Source organism: Telopea speciosissima, chromosome 3, assembly GCF_018873765.1.
Source record: "Telopea speciosissima isolate NSW1024214 ecotype Mountain lineage chromosome 3, Tspe_v1, whole genome shotgun sequence".
Classification (NCBI taxonomy): Eukaryota; Viridiplantae; Streptophyta; class Magnoliopsida; order Proteales; family Proteaceae; genus Telopea; species Telopea speciosissima.
In genome coordinates, this window is record NC_057918.1 from 14,682,331 (window position 1) to 14,695,863 (window position 13,533).

Sequence of the window (13,533 nt, forward strand, 5' to 3'; positions counted from 1 at the left end):
TGGTGTAATCTAAAGCATTTTATATCTTCTATGCACTGCTTTATCTTCAAGTTTCTGTGTCTGAAATCAACTTCGTATATTCCTTGTGATGCCAAGAAAATCTAAGCACATCTAAAGCTATTTGAGTAGGCTGTTGTTCTTCATTGAAGATTTTGAAGTGTCATCTATCATATTCTATTGAAATACATTGGTCCTTACATGAACATCCACGGGCTATTGGTTTGCAACGGAAGGATTGCCTGGATTGGGGCTGGGAATGATAATTTAGGAACTTTCACAGTTGGTTCTGTCCGGTTCCATGGTAAAAAATATTGAAGAAAATTGAAATTAAATAAAAAAGAAAAGATTTTTTTTTGTAATTATTACCAACCATGTGTAAACTCCCAATCATTCCAAATCTGGTAATTAAATTTTGGGAAAAACAACTCAAAATTGGTTGTGTGGTTCTTTGTCTAGACACAGGACCACGCGAAATCAACTCTCAGCCTCCAATGCAATAAAATCTCATTCAAACGGATCCCCTTTTATTCGTGATCTCATAGGCCATAGTGCTGGTATAAGTGTTGCATGAGCAGACATCGATCTTTTTTCTATACAAGTAGAATCGTTATCCCCTTCAAGTCGCTGCCTCCTCTAATTCCTCACATGAGGCCAAAAATGATCATCCTACCCCCTCCCCAAAAACATTGCCCAAGGTGGGATCTACCCCCCCTATTAGAGGAATTGAAGGTGCCCACGAATTGGAGGTGATAATTATTTCTTATAAGTATGTTATATAATTATTATTAAAAAAATTCATTTTTTGTTAGATAAATTTCACTTCCCTATTGCCGTTGGGAGGAGAATGCTCTAGGAAAAGTAGGTCCCAAATTGTGAATTTTAGTAGGCAAAACCTTAGTAAGTTCGGGAACGGCAATTGAACGGGAACGAATACATTCAGCAATTAAACGGACTAGACGATAATAATACTTTTCAAAAATCTGGTGTAATAAAACGCATACGGTAATAGTACGATTCGTGTTTAATACGGCCACTCTATAAGCAAAAATACGGGTATATATTCACTATGTAATAGACATGTACCACCTAATAAACAAAATAATAGCATATAGACAATGATTTTATCAAAAAGAAACCTCACAACTAAAATAAACACAATATAATATCCCCTATTACATCTTATAAGATTATCATTTAACAAATCAAAATATCAATAAAAGTTTCTCATCCAACATAAGAAAAAAAAATAAGACATAATGTGTTCTAGAATTCATCTCTAAGATGAACTCACATCAATAAACTCATCTCTAAGATGAACTAACATCACCAATGGAAGTTCATTTGCCTCAGCAATCACCAATTTACCCAGCTGCAATAAACCGGCCACCTGAACTGAAATGAGAATGGAGATGAAGAAGATGAATGGAATGGGGGCAGTCGACGGCTAGGATTCGAAGAGAAGAAAACCAAAATCGTATTATGCGAGGGTTTTGTTTTGCGTTTTTTCTTCTTTAAGTTTTGAGTTTTTTTTTTAAAAACAATACTAAACTTAAATTAAAAAGTATTAAACGCGTTTAATTCGTGTTTAATATGTGTATAATACGGGTGCACTTAAAAAATGAGTATTTTACCATATATACGAAATATATGGTAAAATATGTTTTTTTTGAATTAAACGTTCAGATACGCATATAATACGCATATTATACGCGAACTTACTAACTAAGGGCAAAACTGAAGGTACAAACTTGTGGTTGATGCTACATGCCATCTGCGCTAATTAGCAATGAGAAAACAGCAAGTTATACCTCATGGTTGAGAACATTCTGCTATTTGAAAATAAGATAAAAAAGTGTACTATTACCAAAATTTGGATTTGGATTAATTTAAAAAATAATTATTTATGTTTCAAAATTATAGAAGTAGAAGTTTGTCCATTTCTTTAAATTTTTTGTTATGATTTCTAAAGATTTAAAACTTTTAGGTAGGATTATTCGATACCTATTATCGCGAATCATTTGCGATTACTAAGTTTTTGGTGTCCAAATTCTTTTGACCGAATTATTTGTGGACTTTGAAAATTGTGTTGTCTTATCTAAAAAAAAAGTGCAAATTGATTTGGATTTAGTTTATTATTATTTTTTAAATTATTCATGAGTTTAATAACTATGATTATATCCTCCCACTTGAGGGTATAATGGAATACAAAAACTCTCATTATCCATGTATACATTCTATCAGAATGGTGGATGCAGCATTCAAGCAACTTCGTTGGTGGATTTCTGGGTTCATCAAACCTAATTTAAATAGTTTAAATAATAATTAATTTGAATTATTATAAATGGGTGGTGGTTGTCCTATGGTTCATATCTTAGGTAGTGTTTGATCTGCATTCTAGGTCGATTTCGCATTCTCAATCAATAAGAATAACTATTTTTATCATCCGAGAATACAAAATAGGCTTAGATGCATTATAAGAAAATACACCAAACACTGTCTTAAATTATTCGCAATTACGACAAAACTACACATTCTATTCATATGGCCGGTTGTCACATTATGTGCTTTCTGGAAGGATGATTCCAAACACAAATGCAAGTGTACATATTTTTTTTTAATATCAAGCTGTCACATGGGAGTCTTTTATGGATTATTGTCAATTGTATTAGAAAAAAGATTTTCAATATTTTTATAATTGAGTTTTAGTGTTTAAACCATTGACGCTTCCTTGATAGTGTATCAATACATTGGATTCATGATTCAGGAAACAAGGTTGGGTTGTAGAGTGGGGAAGGGGACGGGAGTTGTAGTGTTGTACAATGGTGGGGAGGGGGTGAGAGTTATAGTGTCGTGCAAGGGTGGGGAGGATAGAGGGGTGGGGTTGCAGAGTGTGGGAGGGGGTAGGGTGTTATAGTTATTGTAGGGGTGGGGAGGGGAGGGGAAGGGAGGGGTGAGGGTGGCGTTGCAAAGTGGGAGAGGGGGTAGCTAGGGGTGGTGTTGGGAAGCAGTGGTGGGATTGTAGAGTGGGGGAGGGGGTGGGAGTTGCAATGTCATGCAGTGATGGGAGAGGGGAGAGGGATGGGGTTGCAGAGTATGGGAGGGGGTAGGGTGTTATAGTTTTGTCCGGGTGGGGAGGGGAGGGGAGGGAAGGGGTAAGGGTGGCGTAGTAGAGTGGGAGAGGGGGTAGGGGCGACGTTGGGAAGCAGTGGTGGGATTGTAGAGTGGGGAGGGGGCGGGAGTTGCAATGTCGTGTTGTGGTGGGAGAGGGGAGAGGGGTGGGGTTGCAGAGTGTGGGAGGGGGTAGGGTGTTAGAGTTTTGTGGGGGTGGGGAGGGGAGAGAAGGGGTAAGGGTGGCGTAGTAGAGTGGGAGAGGGGGTAGGGGCGACATCGGGAAGTAGTGGTGGGATTGTAGAGTGGGGAGGGGGCTGGAGTTGCAGTGTCGTGTAGTGGTGGGAGATGGGAGAGGGGAGAGGGGTGAGGTTGCATATAGACAGAGAGGGTGGGGTAGGGTCGGGGGAGACAGCTTGCAGTTAGGGATGTAAATGAATAGCCGAAATCCGTTTCCGTATCCGTGTCCGTATCTATTTAGTACTATCCAAATCCGTCCGAAAGCTAAACGGATACGGATACGGATAGGCTATAGCTATCCAAAAAGCTATATTTACATGTAAACGGATAAAATATCCGATCCGCATCCGTGTCCGTATCCGTTTTGCACTATCTGAATCCGTCCGAAAGCTAATCGGATGCGGATGCGGATATAGCACTATCCAAGCCGAATCCGATCCATTTACATCCCTACTTGCAATGTTGTATGAGGTGGAGAGGTGAAAGTGGTGGGGTTGTAGAGTGCAGAAGAGAATAGGGTGGGGCTGGGGTCAAGGGCTGGTTGGCTGGAGTTGCAATGGCAGGGGTGGTGGGGTGGGGTGGGGTGGGGTGAGGTGAGGTGGGGTTTTTCTAAAAACAATAAGGGTAAAGGCTGGCCATGCCGACGCTATGCTCAGCCTGAGACTGTCTCTCTCTCACCCCCTATGGAAATGATCCCCTATCCACCCATTCCCACCCTCTTCATTGGGCACAACCATTAGCTCCATGAAAGCGAGCGGTGTGTCCAACCCTCTCCCAAAAAATAAATAAATTTGGCGGTAATTTATTTACTACCACTGATAAAATTATCTGTAGTGGTAGAAACTAAACTGCAGCTAATAGCTCGATCTAATTACATTACGCATACATTTTAGAAGTGGTAAAATTACCGCCGCTAATTCGGCGTACGTACACACACACTGTCTAATACCATCACAATTCATGACAAATTTCCGGCGGAAAGAAAAACTGCCGGTAAAGGATTTTTGGCCTTTAACGACGGTAAATACTGTGCCGCTAAAAGCCATTTTCTTGTAGTGGCTCAAGTGTTTTATTCCTCTAAAGAGTCTGTATTTGTGGGCTAGCCCTTAGTCCCTCTTTGTGTAAGTAACTCTAATGTTGCATGAGGTGAAATCCGCGATTTAAAAATTTAATCTTGACACCCTAAACCCTTAAAAGTCAATTTGGGTTTTTTCTCCTTTTTCTTATATATATGTTGTGACCAGAACATACACTTTCCCCTTATTCCTTGGAATGTCTTTTCGTACAGGAAGAAAAATGGGATGATCAACACTGCATATTTGGTATCTCATAAAAGAAAAGGCTGAATTGATAACTAAAATTGAATTTTGGAGAATTCTAGTTTCACTCGACCGTGAGTGATTCTGTCACTTATAACCCAGGTTAATAAGTAACTATTCCATAAGAACATTTTTACTATATCTTTGAAACAAAATCACATTTGGTACCATAAAAAAGGAAAAGGTGAACCCTAATTAAGCTTGTCCCAGTGGATTAAATTGAAACTTCAAAATGGAGCTAAGTTCTCAATTTTTTTTTTTTATGTTTTCTTAGAAGTTACTGATCTCCATATATAATCAATTTTTTCTGATTATTCAATTCAAATCGATCTGTCTTAATTAGCAATACATGGTACATGCACAGGGGGTGGGGGTAGGGGGAAGGACAGCAGGCTTTTAGCTTCTGGGAATGCTGGAGCACCTGTGCTAAACCACCATACCCCACCTTGGGGATAAAAGAAGAAGGAACAACAAAAATCTGGTTTGCAGAAGATATATCAAGTGGGCAGAACCATAAGTCTGAGTTGCAATTAGGTCTTATTACTGCAAAGAGAAATTTTTGAGTTCTTTCTAGCTAATTAGCATTATGTTTAGAGTAAAAAAAAAAAAAAAAAAAGGAATTTGGGTGGAGGATATTTGGTCCCAACCACAGATTCCTAAAACCCTAGTTTTAGTTTTATTGATACAGAACTGTGTGAATGGTTTCTCTGTGTACAAAATTGAATTGGGTCTGGGATTTCTAGGTTACAAATGAGATAGATTTTTATCCACAAAAAATAAAATTAAATGTCCTAGAATCTCACTGGCAATTTACAATCACTATCACCATAGCTAATATTATCTTCAGCATCACCATCACTATTATGATTCATTAATGGCTGAGAGTGAGAGTGAGAGAGAGAGAGAGAGAGAGAGAGAGAGAGAGAGAGAGAAAGAGAGGAATTTTCAACCATAGGTGTAGGACAGATGTAGGACTAAATGGGTAATACATAATAAGTCTCTCTCTCTCTCTCTCTCATAGAACATGACAATTCTCTCTCTCACTCAGCCTTAAGCCCAATGACAGTGACAGTGCAAAACCCTAGAAAAAATTTAAAAAAAAAAAAAAAAGAGATGAAAAAGAAAAGGGATAAAAGAAAGGCATAACACATCGTGATCAATGCTGTGAAAGCATGAATAATACAAAGTTTGCAGCAGAAGAAGGTTAAGAGAACTGCACGTTCCTTCTGCCATAAAAGTAAAGCAATTGAAATTAAATGAGAGAAGGGGAAGGAAAAGAGGGGTAAGAGGGCGAGGTGTGCATGCAGTGCAGTGTACTCATCAGTGAGGGAGGGAGCTTTCTTAACTTTCTTTTTCATTTTGGTGAACAAACACTCTTCTTATCTTTTCTTTATGAATTATTATAGAGTGACAGCCTTTAACAACAACAGTACCACTGCTCCATCTTACGTACACTTCTACTGTTCTCTCTGTCCTTAAATAACGGTCTTGTTTCTCTCATTCTCTCTCCATATGCAGTATGTCAGTGACCCTGTCTCTACTCACCCAAAACCCACTAACCCACCAGACTTCATGATCATAACAATTTCTAGGTTAGATTTATGTTCTCCAATTCCTCCGGACTCCTCATTGATTTTTTTTTTTTTGGGGTTGGGGGGAGAGGTGTAGAAAAAAGTGGAAATTGCAAACAAACAATCACACAAGGATTTACATATATGCATGCATGGTTCCGCAAGATTCCCTACATTTACGGGTGAGATGAGATTTGCTTCACTACTAATGGAGAATTAGGTTACAATCGCTTGTCCTCATACCTCTCTCAGATTGATTATATAGAGAAAGAACCCTAGCTACTTACAAATTTATAGTGAAACCCTATACAGGAAATTCACCGAATTGAAATACTCATATAGTCCTAAAAAAATTGACGAGATTTTAAAGATTTAGCTCTAGTATGGACGCAATTTAATTAAATCCTAAATTTATACTAATTCAAAATGTACTCCAAGCAGAAAAAATGAGAACCTAATATGATGCTGAAAAAAGTGGAAATCACAAACAAACAATCAAACAAGGATTTACATGTAAGCATGGTCATGCAAGATTCCCTACATTCACGGTGAGATGAGATTTGCTTCACTACTAATGGAGAATAATCAGGTTATAGTCGCTCGTCCTCACACCACTCTCAGATTGATTATAGAGAAAGAACCCTAGCTACCTACATATTTATAGTGAAACCCTATACAGGAAACTCACCGAAATACTCATATAGCCCTAAAAAATTTGACGAGATTTTAAAGATTTAGCTCTTGTGTGGATGCAATTTAATTAAATCCTAACTTTTATAATAATTCAAAATGTACTCCAAGCAAAAAAAAGTGGAAATCGCAAACAAACAATCAACATGCATGGTTCAACAAGATTCCCTACATTCACGGTGAGATGAGATTTGCTTCACTATCAATTGAGAAAAATAAAGTTACAGTTGCTCGTCCTCACACCACTCTCAGATTGATTATAGAGAAAGAACCCTAGCTACCTACAAATTTATAGTGAAACCCTATACAGGAAATTCACCGAAATACTCATATAGCCCTAAAAAATTTGACGAGATTTTAAAGATTTAGCTCTAGTGTGGATGCAATTTAATTAAATCCTAACTTTTCTAATAATTCAAAATGTACTCCAAGTAGAAAAAAGTGGAAATCGCAAACAAACAATCAACATGCATGGTTCAACAAGATTCCCTACATTCAGGGTGAGATGAGATTTGCTTCACTATCAATTGAGAAAAATAAAGTTACAGTTGCTCGTCCTCACACTTCTCTCAGATCGATTATAGAGAAAAAAAAAAACCCTACCTACAAATTTATAGCGAAACCCTATACATGAAATTCACCGAAATACCCATATAACCCTAAAAAAATTTGATGCGCTTTTAAAGATTCAGCTGTAGTGTGGACACAATTTAATCAAATTGTACTCCAAGCAGAGGAAAGGAAGACATGGCAAAGGGCCAAAGGCATGTGCACAACATTGCATAGCTATCGTAGCGTGCTGCGCTCCCACGACAAAGCATGTACTCAGTTCAGAACTCTAAAACATTCAATTGTTAGCTGGTCCCTATTATGATGGTTCAGTGACCTGAGGATGCTAGGGTTGTTGGCTTCAAGCCAGCTGAAAGGTAATCAATATGGTGGGAGCTAGATAAGGCCCCATTAACTTGATTCCAAAGGTTAGTCTGTAAAAGTATAACCCCCAAAGGTTGTGACTAAGTTACTCATTGTCCATGAGCCTGAGAAAGCTAGCTCTCTCCCTTTTGCTCTTGTCTCCTTTTGACTCTCTTTTGCAGTGTGAGACCCATTATTGAAGAGAGGTCAATATATGATCTGATTTCTCAACTGAGCAATTCTGTACTTGGGAAGTTTTGGGGTATATGTTAAGTCACAAATCAAAGATAATAGTGGAGGATCGATCAGTTAGTTCAGGGAATCTTCTTTGATCCATCACTCATGTGTTTGAGAAAATGATCACTAGAGTTTACTCTGTAATAATAATACATACAATCTTATTACTCATCAATACCACCTTAAGATGCTTCTTTCTATCTGAATTTTGAGAGAGGGATCCATCAGTTGGATTGTGGTTGATGCTGTCTGACCTTAAGAGTGGAAATACTGAGGCACTGGGTAATTGTGGGGACCATTTTGTTTGGTATTAATGTACCCTAAAGAGGCAGAAGAGTCCAATTGTGTGTGAACTGTTCTTGGGATTCATTATATATATATGCCATCTCTTTTTTCAAATTAATTACCTTTTGATTTCACAGTAGATAGCTAGCTAGGGTTTTAATTTCCTAACCCTAATTAAACCTAGCTACCTTTCTGCAATTGAGAACCCAAAAACAAAAAGACACTCTTCTCCCATGATATGTTTTTCAGCTTTCTCTCCTTTTTTACCCTCTTCACTTTTTATATGTCGGCAGGCTATATACCAAACTTTAGAAACATGAAATGTCTGTAAATTTTATCTTCTACCCATCTTTGTGTTAGCTGTTTGATGAACAAAAATAAAGGTTTTAAGCTGATTACACAATTGTCTTGTTCAAATTTCTGTTTTCTGGTGGATAGCCAGTGGCACTTTTTTTTCTTTTTTTTTTTTTTTAAAAATTTTTTTTTGCTAAACATCAGCAAAAAAATATGGGTTTCCACATTATTAACGTCGAGGCATACCCGGACAGTAAATTAAAGAAAAACAAAATAGAATCTTAATACTCTACCTTCGGCATGGTCATCAGCCGAGCACTAAAAACCAGTAGGACCTCTTCTAATACTTGCTGTTAAATCTGTTTAGTCTTATGTTTGTCTTGCTTCACTAATAAAGAAATGGAGTTAAGATATAAATGGTGCAAGTACAGTTCAATAACTTGATATGATTTTTGAGGCTCTTCATTTTCTTCTAATCTTTATACTTAACAGAATAGCAGAGATCTCAAGTTTTACAAAATTACTATTAGTTTCAATGATTTTATGTTGGTGCAATAAGAACAGCGCGCCTCTTTGTAAGTAGTCTTAGTGATATTTTGATTAGACCTAAACCAAAATTGAAGCTCAATTAGACTTGTTCAAGGTAAGATGGAAGTTAATAGGGGTTGTGATTGTTTGCAAGTTGCATGAAGAGCATCCACAAAGAGAATAATATAGGAAGCTTAGGATGTCTAGAGACCCTTGTCATTGTCCTTGCATTAATGAGTTTGCTTCTCCTTTAAGTGAGGATCTAAGTAGATTAAAACCAATACTAACTGAAAGTCGTCGCAATAGATCATCTAATATTTGTTACTAAAAGGTTTAGCATTTTCTGAGGTCTCTATTTCATTGTGGATAAACAAATCTTCATGTATCTAGATAGCCAATATTGAAGAATGGAAACCCTAAGTATGAATTAGTTGCTGACCTTGGAGTGTTAGCTTAGCTTGCTCTATGAAAATCTCTAGACATTGGAAAGTCATGTGGTCCACTTTCTACTCAGTGGATCTCTAAAAGAAGTTTTATGTTGGTCCCTCATCTATAAGATAGCTTCTCAATGTTTGGAGAAGTAGTTATCATCCACATCAAGCTGATAAAGCTCATAAAGTTTTAGACCACATCTTAGAGAGAGCCACATGATGAAATTAAGCGAAATTTCGTTCTTCTTTTTTTCCTTTTTTTCTTTGTTTCATCATTTATAGATCATCTCTCACATCAAATCTAATCAAGAAATATTTTCCAATCTCTTATTATCTTTTAATTATTCTAACCTAGAACTATTTCATTGAGGTTTTATTTCTTGATTAACTATATATTGTAATTGCTTAATAAGGACGCACGCCATGTGTTTAAATTCAAGCACAAAAAATTAATGATTAATTAGAGATATTCGATGTCGCACGGCTTAAAATCGAAAATTTTTTCCTTTCACATTGTCTACATTAGGGTTTTATGGCATGGATTTCCTAGCTCTATTAGTGATTTACACATTCTTGACCCATGAAAATTCAAAAACAAAAAAAGCTATATATATTGATAGTTATGGATAAAATCTCAACATCACTTCTAGTCTGAGCAAATGGTCCCAGTAGTAGTTAAAACCTATATTGCCTCTGTACTAGTAGTGGCTTTAACTATTTGAAATTTTGAAACATTTACCATGGAGTGTCTCTCCCTTACAGTTTACCTCTCTCTTAATCTGATTATATTTAGTATTACTACACAAGGAAGAAATTAAAAAAATGAGGTAAAGGAAGACTAATTAAATTATCTAAACAACAAGAACTCAATAATAGTAAAAAAAAAAAAAAAACCCTAAAAAAGTATACTAGGTCATTTATTTGACAGGTGTCAATTTATGCCACATGGTTGCAAATACACCATACCTTTATCTTTTTCTTGACATGAAGCATGGTTTATGAAATTCGAGCATCTTTTCTTTCTCAAAGTCAGGAAGCTTCTTCAGTAAGTTTGGTCTCTGCAAGAAATTTTGAGTTCAAAGTTGAAACTACTGCAATTCAGTTGAATTCAACAAGTAATTTAAAAGGTTGCTCAACTGTGTTACAGGATCTTCAAGCTTTTTCTTCTCTGAACAGTTCAAGAATCAAGTTTCAAGTTTTTCTAAAGACATCAAGTTCCAATCCTAGCTAAAGTAAGTACTTCTGATAACCCTAATTCTTTCATACAAACAGAGAATTGTTAGGTCTTGCACCTCTTTTCGTTTTCGTGTGAAATTCGTTCGAGGTTTCTCTTGTTTCTGGTTATAATTTCATGCTCATTTCACTAATGAACTTGATATTTGTTTGCTATTCTTTGCTACTTGTGCATGGTTATCATCAATCTTCATAACTTCACTTTTCAATATTGTTTATAGATAGACTTGAATTGCAACCTCACGATTTGTGGGTTTAAATTTCACAAATTTTATCACTTTTGTTTCTAAATTTAGGTTTGCACCTAAAATTTATAACTTATATATATATATCTATAAATAGTTCTATATTGTAATTCTTATTTTTCTTTTTATTTCCATTTTATGGTATGAGATAAAATATCTTTTTTTTTTGGTTGTACAATCAAAATTTAATTTCCTTTACATTGATTGCAGATATCAATTTAATTGTTATTTCAAATTCTAGTTCCAAAGTTCTAAAATTTGACCTAAAATGTTACAATTTGACCTGAATGTTGTTTATTTTCATTCTGAGATACTAAATACAACAAAGATATCTAACTATATTTCTTTTCTTCATGTGGTAGCTGTGAATCTCAGAGTATTGAAAAATTGCATGAAGTAACTTCCTATGGAAAATTTTGATTTGATAACATTAGGAAGCTTAATATTGATTCATCAATTGATTACTTACCAATGACGCGAGACATAAGATGATCACAAATTCAAGAGAGAAGGGTTCTCCAACAAAGAAGGAAAGCAACACCAATGAGAGCAACATCATTAGGGCATCATCATCTAGCTCAAGAACATGGTCAGGGCTAAGAGATCCAAGGATTGTACGTGTTTCGCGTTCTTTTGGAGGAAAAGATAGGCATAGCAAAGTTTGCACCATAAGGGGATTGAGAGACAGGCGTGTTCGGCTTTCGGTGCCTACTGCTATTCAACTCTATGATCTTCAAGATAGGCTTGGTCTCAATCAACCTAGCAAAGTTGTGGATTGGTTACTCAATGCTGCTAAACATGAAATTGATGAACTTCCTCCACTCCAAATGCCACCAGGAAATTTTGGTCAATACCCACAATTGGCAATAGTTTCTCATGGAATGGATGCAACTACAACCCAACAACAATCTTCCCTTGCTTCCTTTATAGATGCAAATACAGAATATGTGAAGGATGAGGAAGGAGTACTTCCCTCTTCATTATCTAGTAAAGGAGGAGGAGGGTTATTAAAGATCAATGATAATGTTGTTGGGGAAGATAATCAAATTTCATCATCCAAGTTAAATTATTGGAATTTAGATACTCATCCTTCCAGGTTGAAATGTAAAGAAGTTGCAAGAGACACAAATAGTGCTGAGAAAATCAACTGGATGAAGAGAAGTGAACCGGATAATCAAGAAGGAGGCGGTGGCGGTGGTGGTGGCGTCGAGGGTCCTAGAGCCAGCAACAATATCTCTTCTGCTTCAGGTTTTGTAAACAATATTGCCATACCATACAATTCTTATTATCACTGGGAGCCTTCAAATTTATCTTTATCTCATGATCAAGATCCTCATAACTACAATATTGTGTCATTACCCTCTTCATCATCATCATCATCTCTACCATCAGGATCTCAACTATTGGTATATCCATCTTCATCATCAACACCATCTTTTATTCCTCCATATGTTACTGCTCCAGTGGAATGTGATCCAAGACTAGCAAACCATATTCAGATGTTGAGCTCAACTTCACATGGTCTCTTACCAAATTCTCTTAATCCATCTCTTTACTCAATAAGTCCAACCATGAGACCATTCTTGAGTACAGCTTCTAGGGTTGTTCTTGCTCAGAACAATAATGAAAGTCAACCAAATAAGGACAGTAGCAGCAGTGACCACCCTTCAAGCACTCACACAGCAAGTTTTTTTCGTAAAGGTTAGAGAAATCTATATATGCTAGCTTGCATGGAAGAAGTACAAGCATTAATGCACTGATGAGAAGAAGCCAGAGAATCCCCAAAAGTTTAATACAAGGAAGATCTCACCAATGGATTATTCTGATAATTAAACAAAAAAGAAGACCACATGAATCTGTTTGAAAGGCTTGTATCTATATATACTATCTATTATTAAGTTTGAATTATTTCTCCTGGTTTTGATTTATTTCTCTTTATTTTCTTAGTTGAAATGTATTTTCCATCTGAGAAAGCAATCTAGCTAGCTAGCCACAACAAAGCATGAACCCTTCATGAGTTTTGGTTTTGTTGAGAAAACCCTTCATGCTTCTCTCTCTCTCTCTCTGTGTGTGTGTGTCTGTCTGTCTCTCAAGGCATTACATGAACAAGAAAGAATAAACACAAGAAAAGGGTTGGAAGAGCAGAAAGAAGGATAGGAAGGGGGGCCATGTGTTTGGGGTAAGAAGACAGAAGAGATGGCCGGTGGTGGATGGAGTGTCAAAACATTTCACAAGACCCAAGAAAATAAAAAAGGGAGTTGAAGAAGAATGGTATATGTAGGGTTGAAGGAAGGAAGGACTATTGAAAGGTTATTGTGTGTGGTCCTACAAGCTATTAACAAGAAGAAGGTACAAAATAATTAGGGTTTTAGTGGTAGTGGTCCACTACTCTTTGTATGCATGAAAAGGACTACACGATGTCACTGTTTCACATGTGTTC

General features: G+C 36.6%; 1 protein-coding gene across 2 annotated transcripts; it reads left to right on the plus strand.

The window, feature by feature from the left end:
* The first annotated feature begins 10,601 nt into the window (after positions 1 to 10,601).
* LOC122655809 (transcription factor TCP5) lies at positions 10,602 to 12,831 on the plus strand. Of its 2 annotated transcripts, none has more exons than XM_043850153.1 (2): positions 10,602 to 10,840; positions 11,549 to 12,831. In XM_043850153.1, the coding sequence occupies exon 2, from the start codon at positions 11,582 to 11,584 to the stop codon at positions 12,797 to 12,799; it is 1,218 nt and encodes a 405-aa protein (XP_043706088.1). In that variant the 5' UTR covers positions 10,602 to 10,840; positions 11,549 to 11,581; the 3' UTR covers positions 12,800 to 12,831. The 2 variants fall into 2 exon arrangements, with proteins under 2 accessions (XP_043706088.1, XP_043706089.1); XM_043850154.1 differs by lacking the exon at positions 10,602 to 10,840 and having other exon boundaries at positions 11,487 to 12,236; positions 12,306 to 12,831.
* The last annotated feature ends 702 nt before the right edge of the window (positions 12,832 to 13,533 follow it).

Excerpts from the sequence above, each read along its gene's own strand:
- LOC122655809 (XM_043850153.1), top strand. The coding sequence starts at position 11,582 with ATGATCACAAATTCAAGAGAGAAGGGTTCTCCAACAAAGAAGGAAAGC.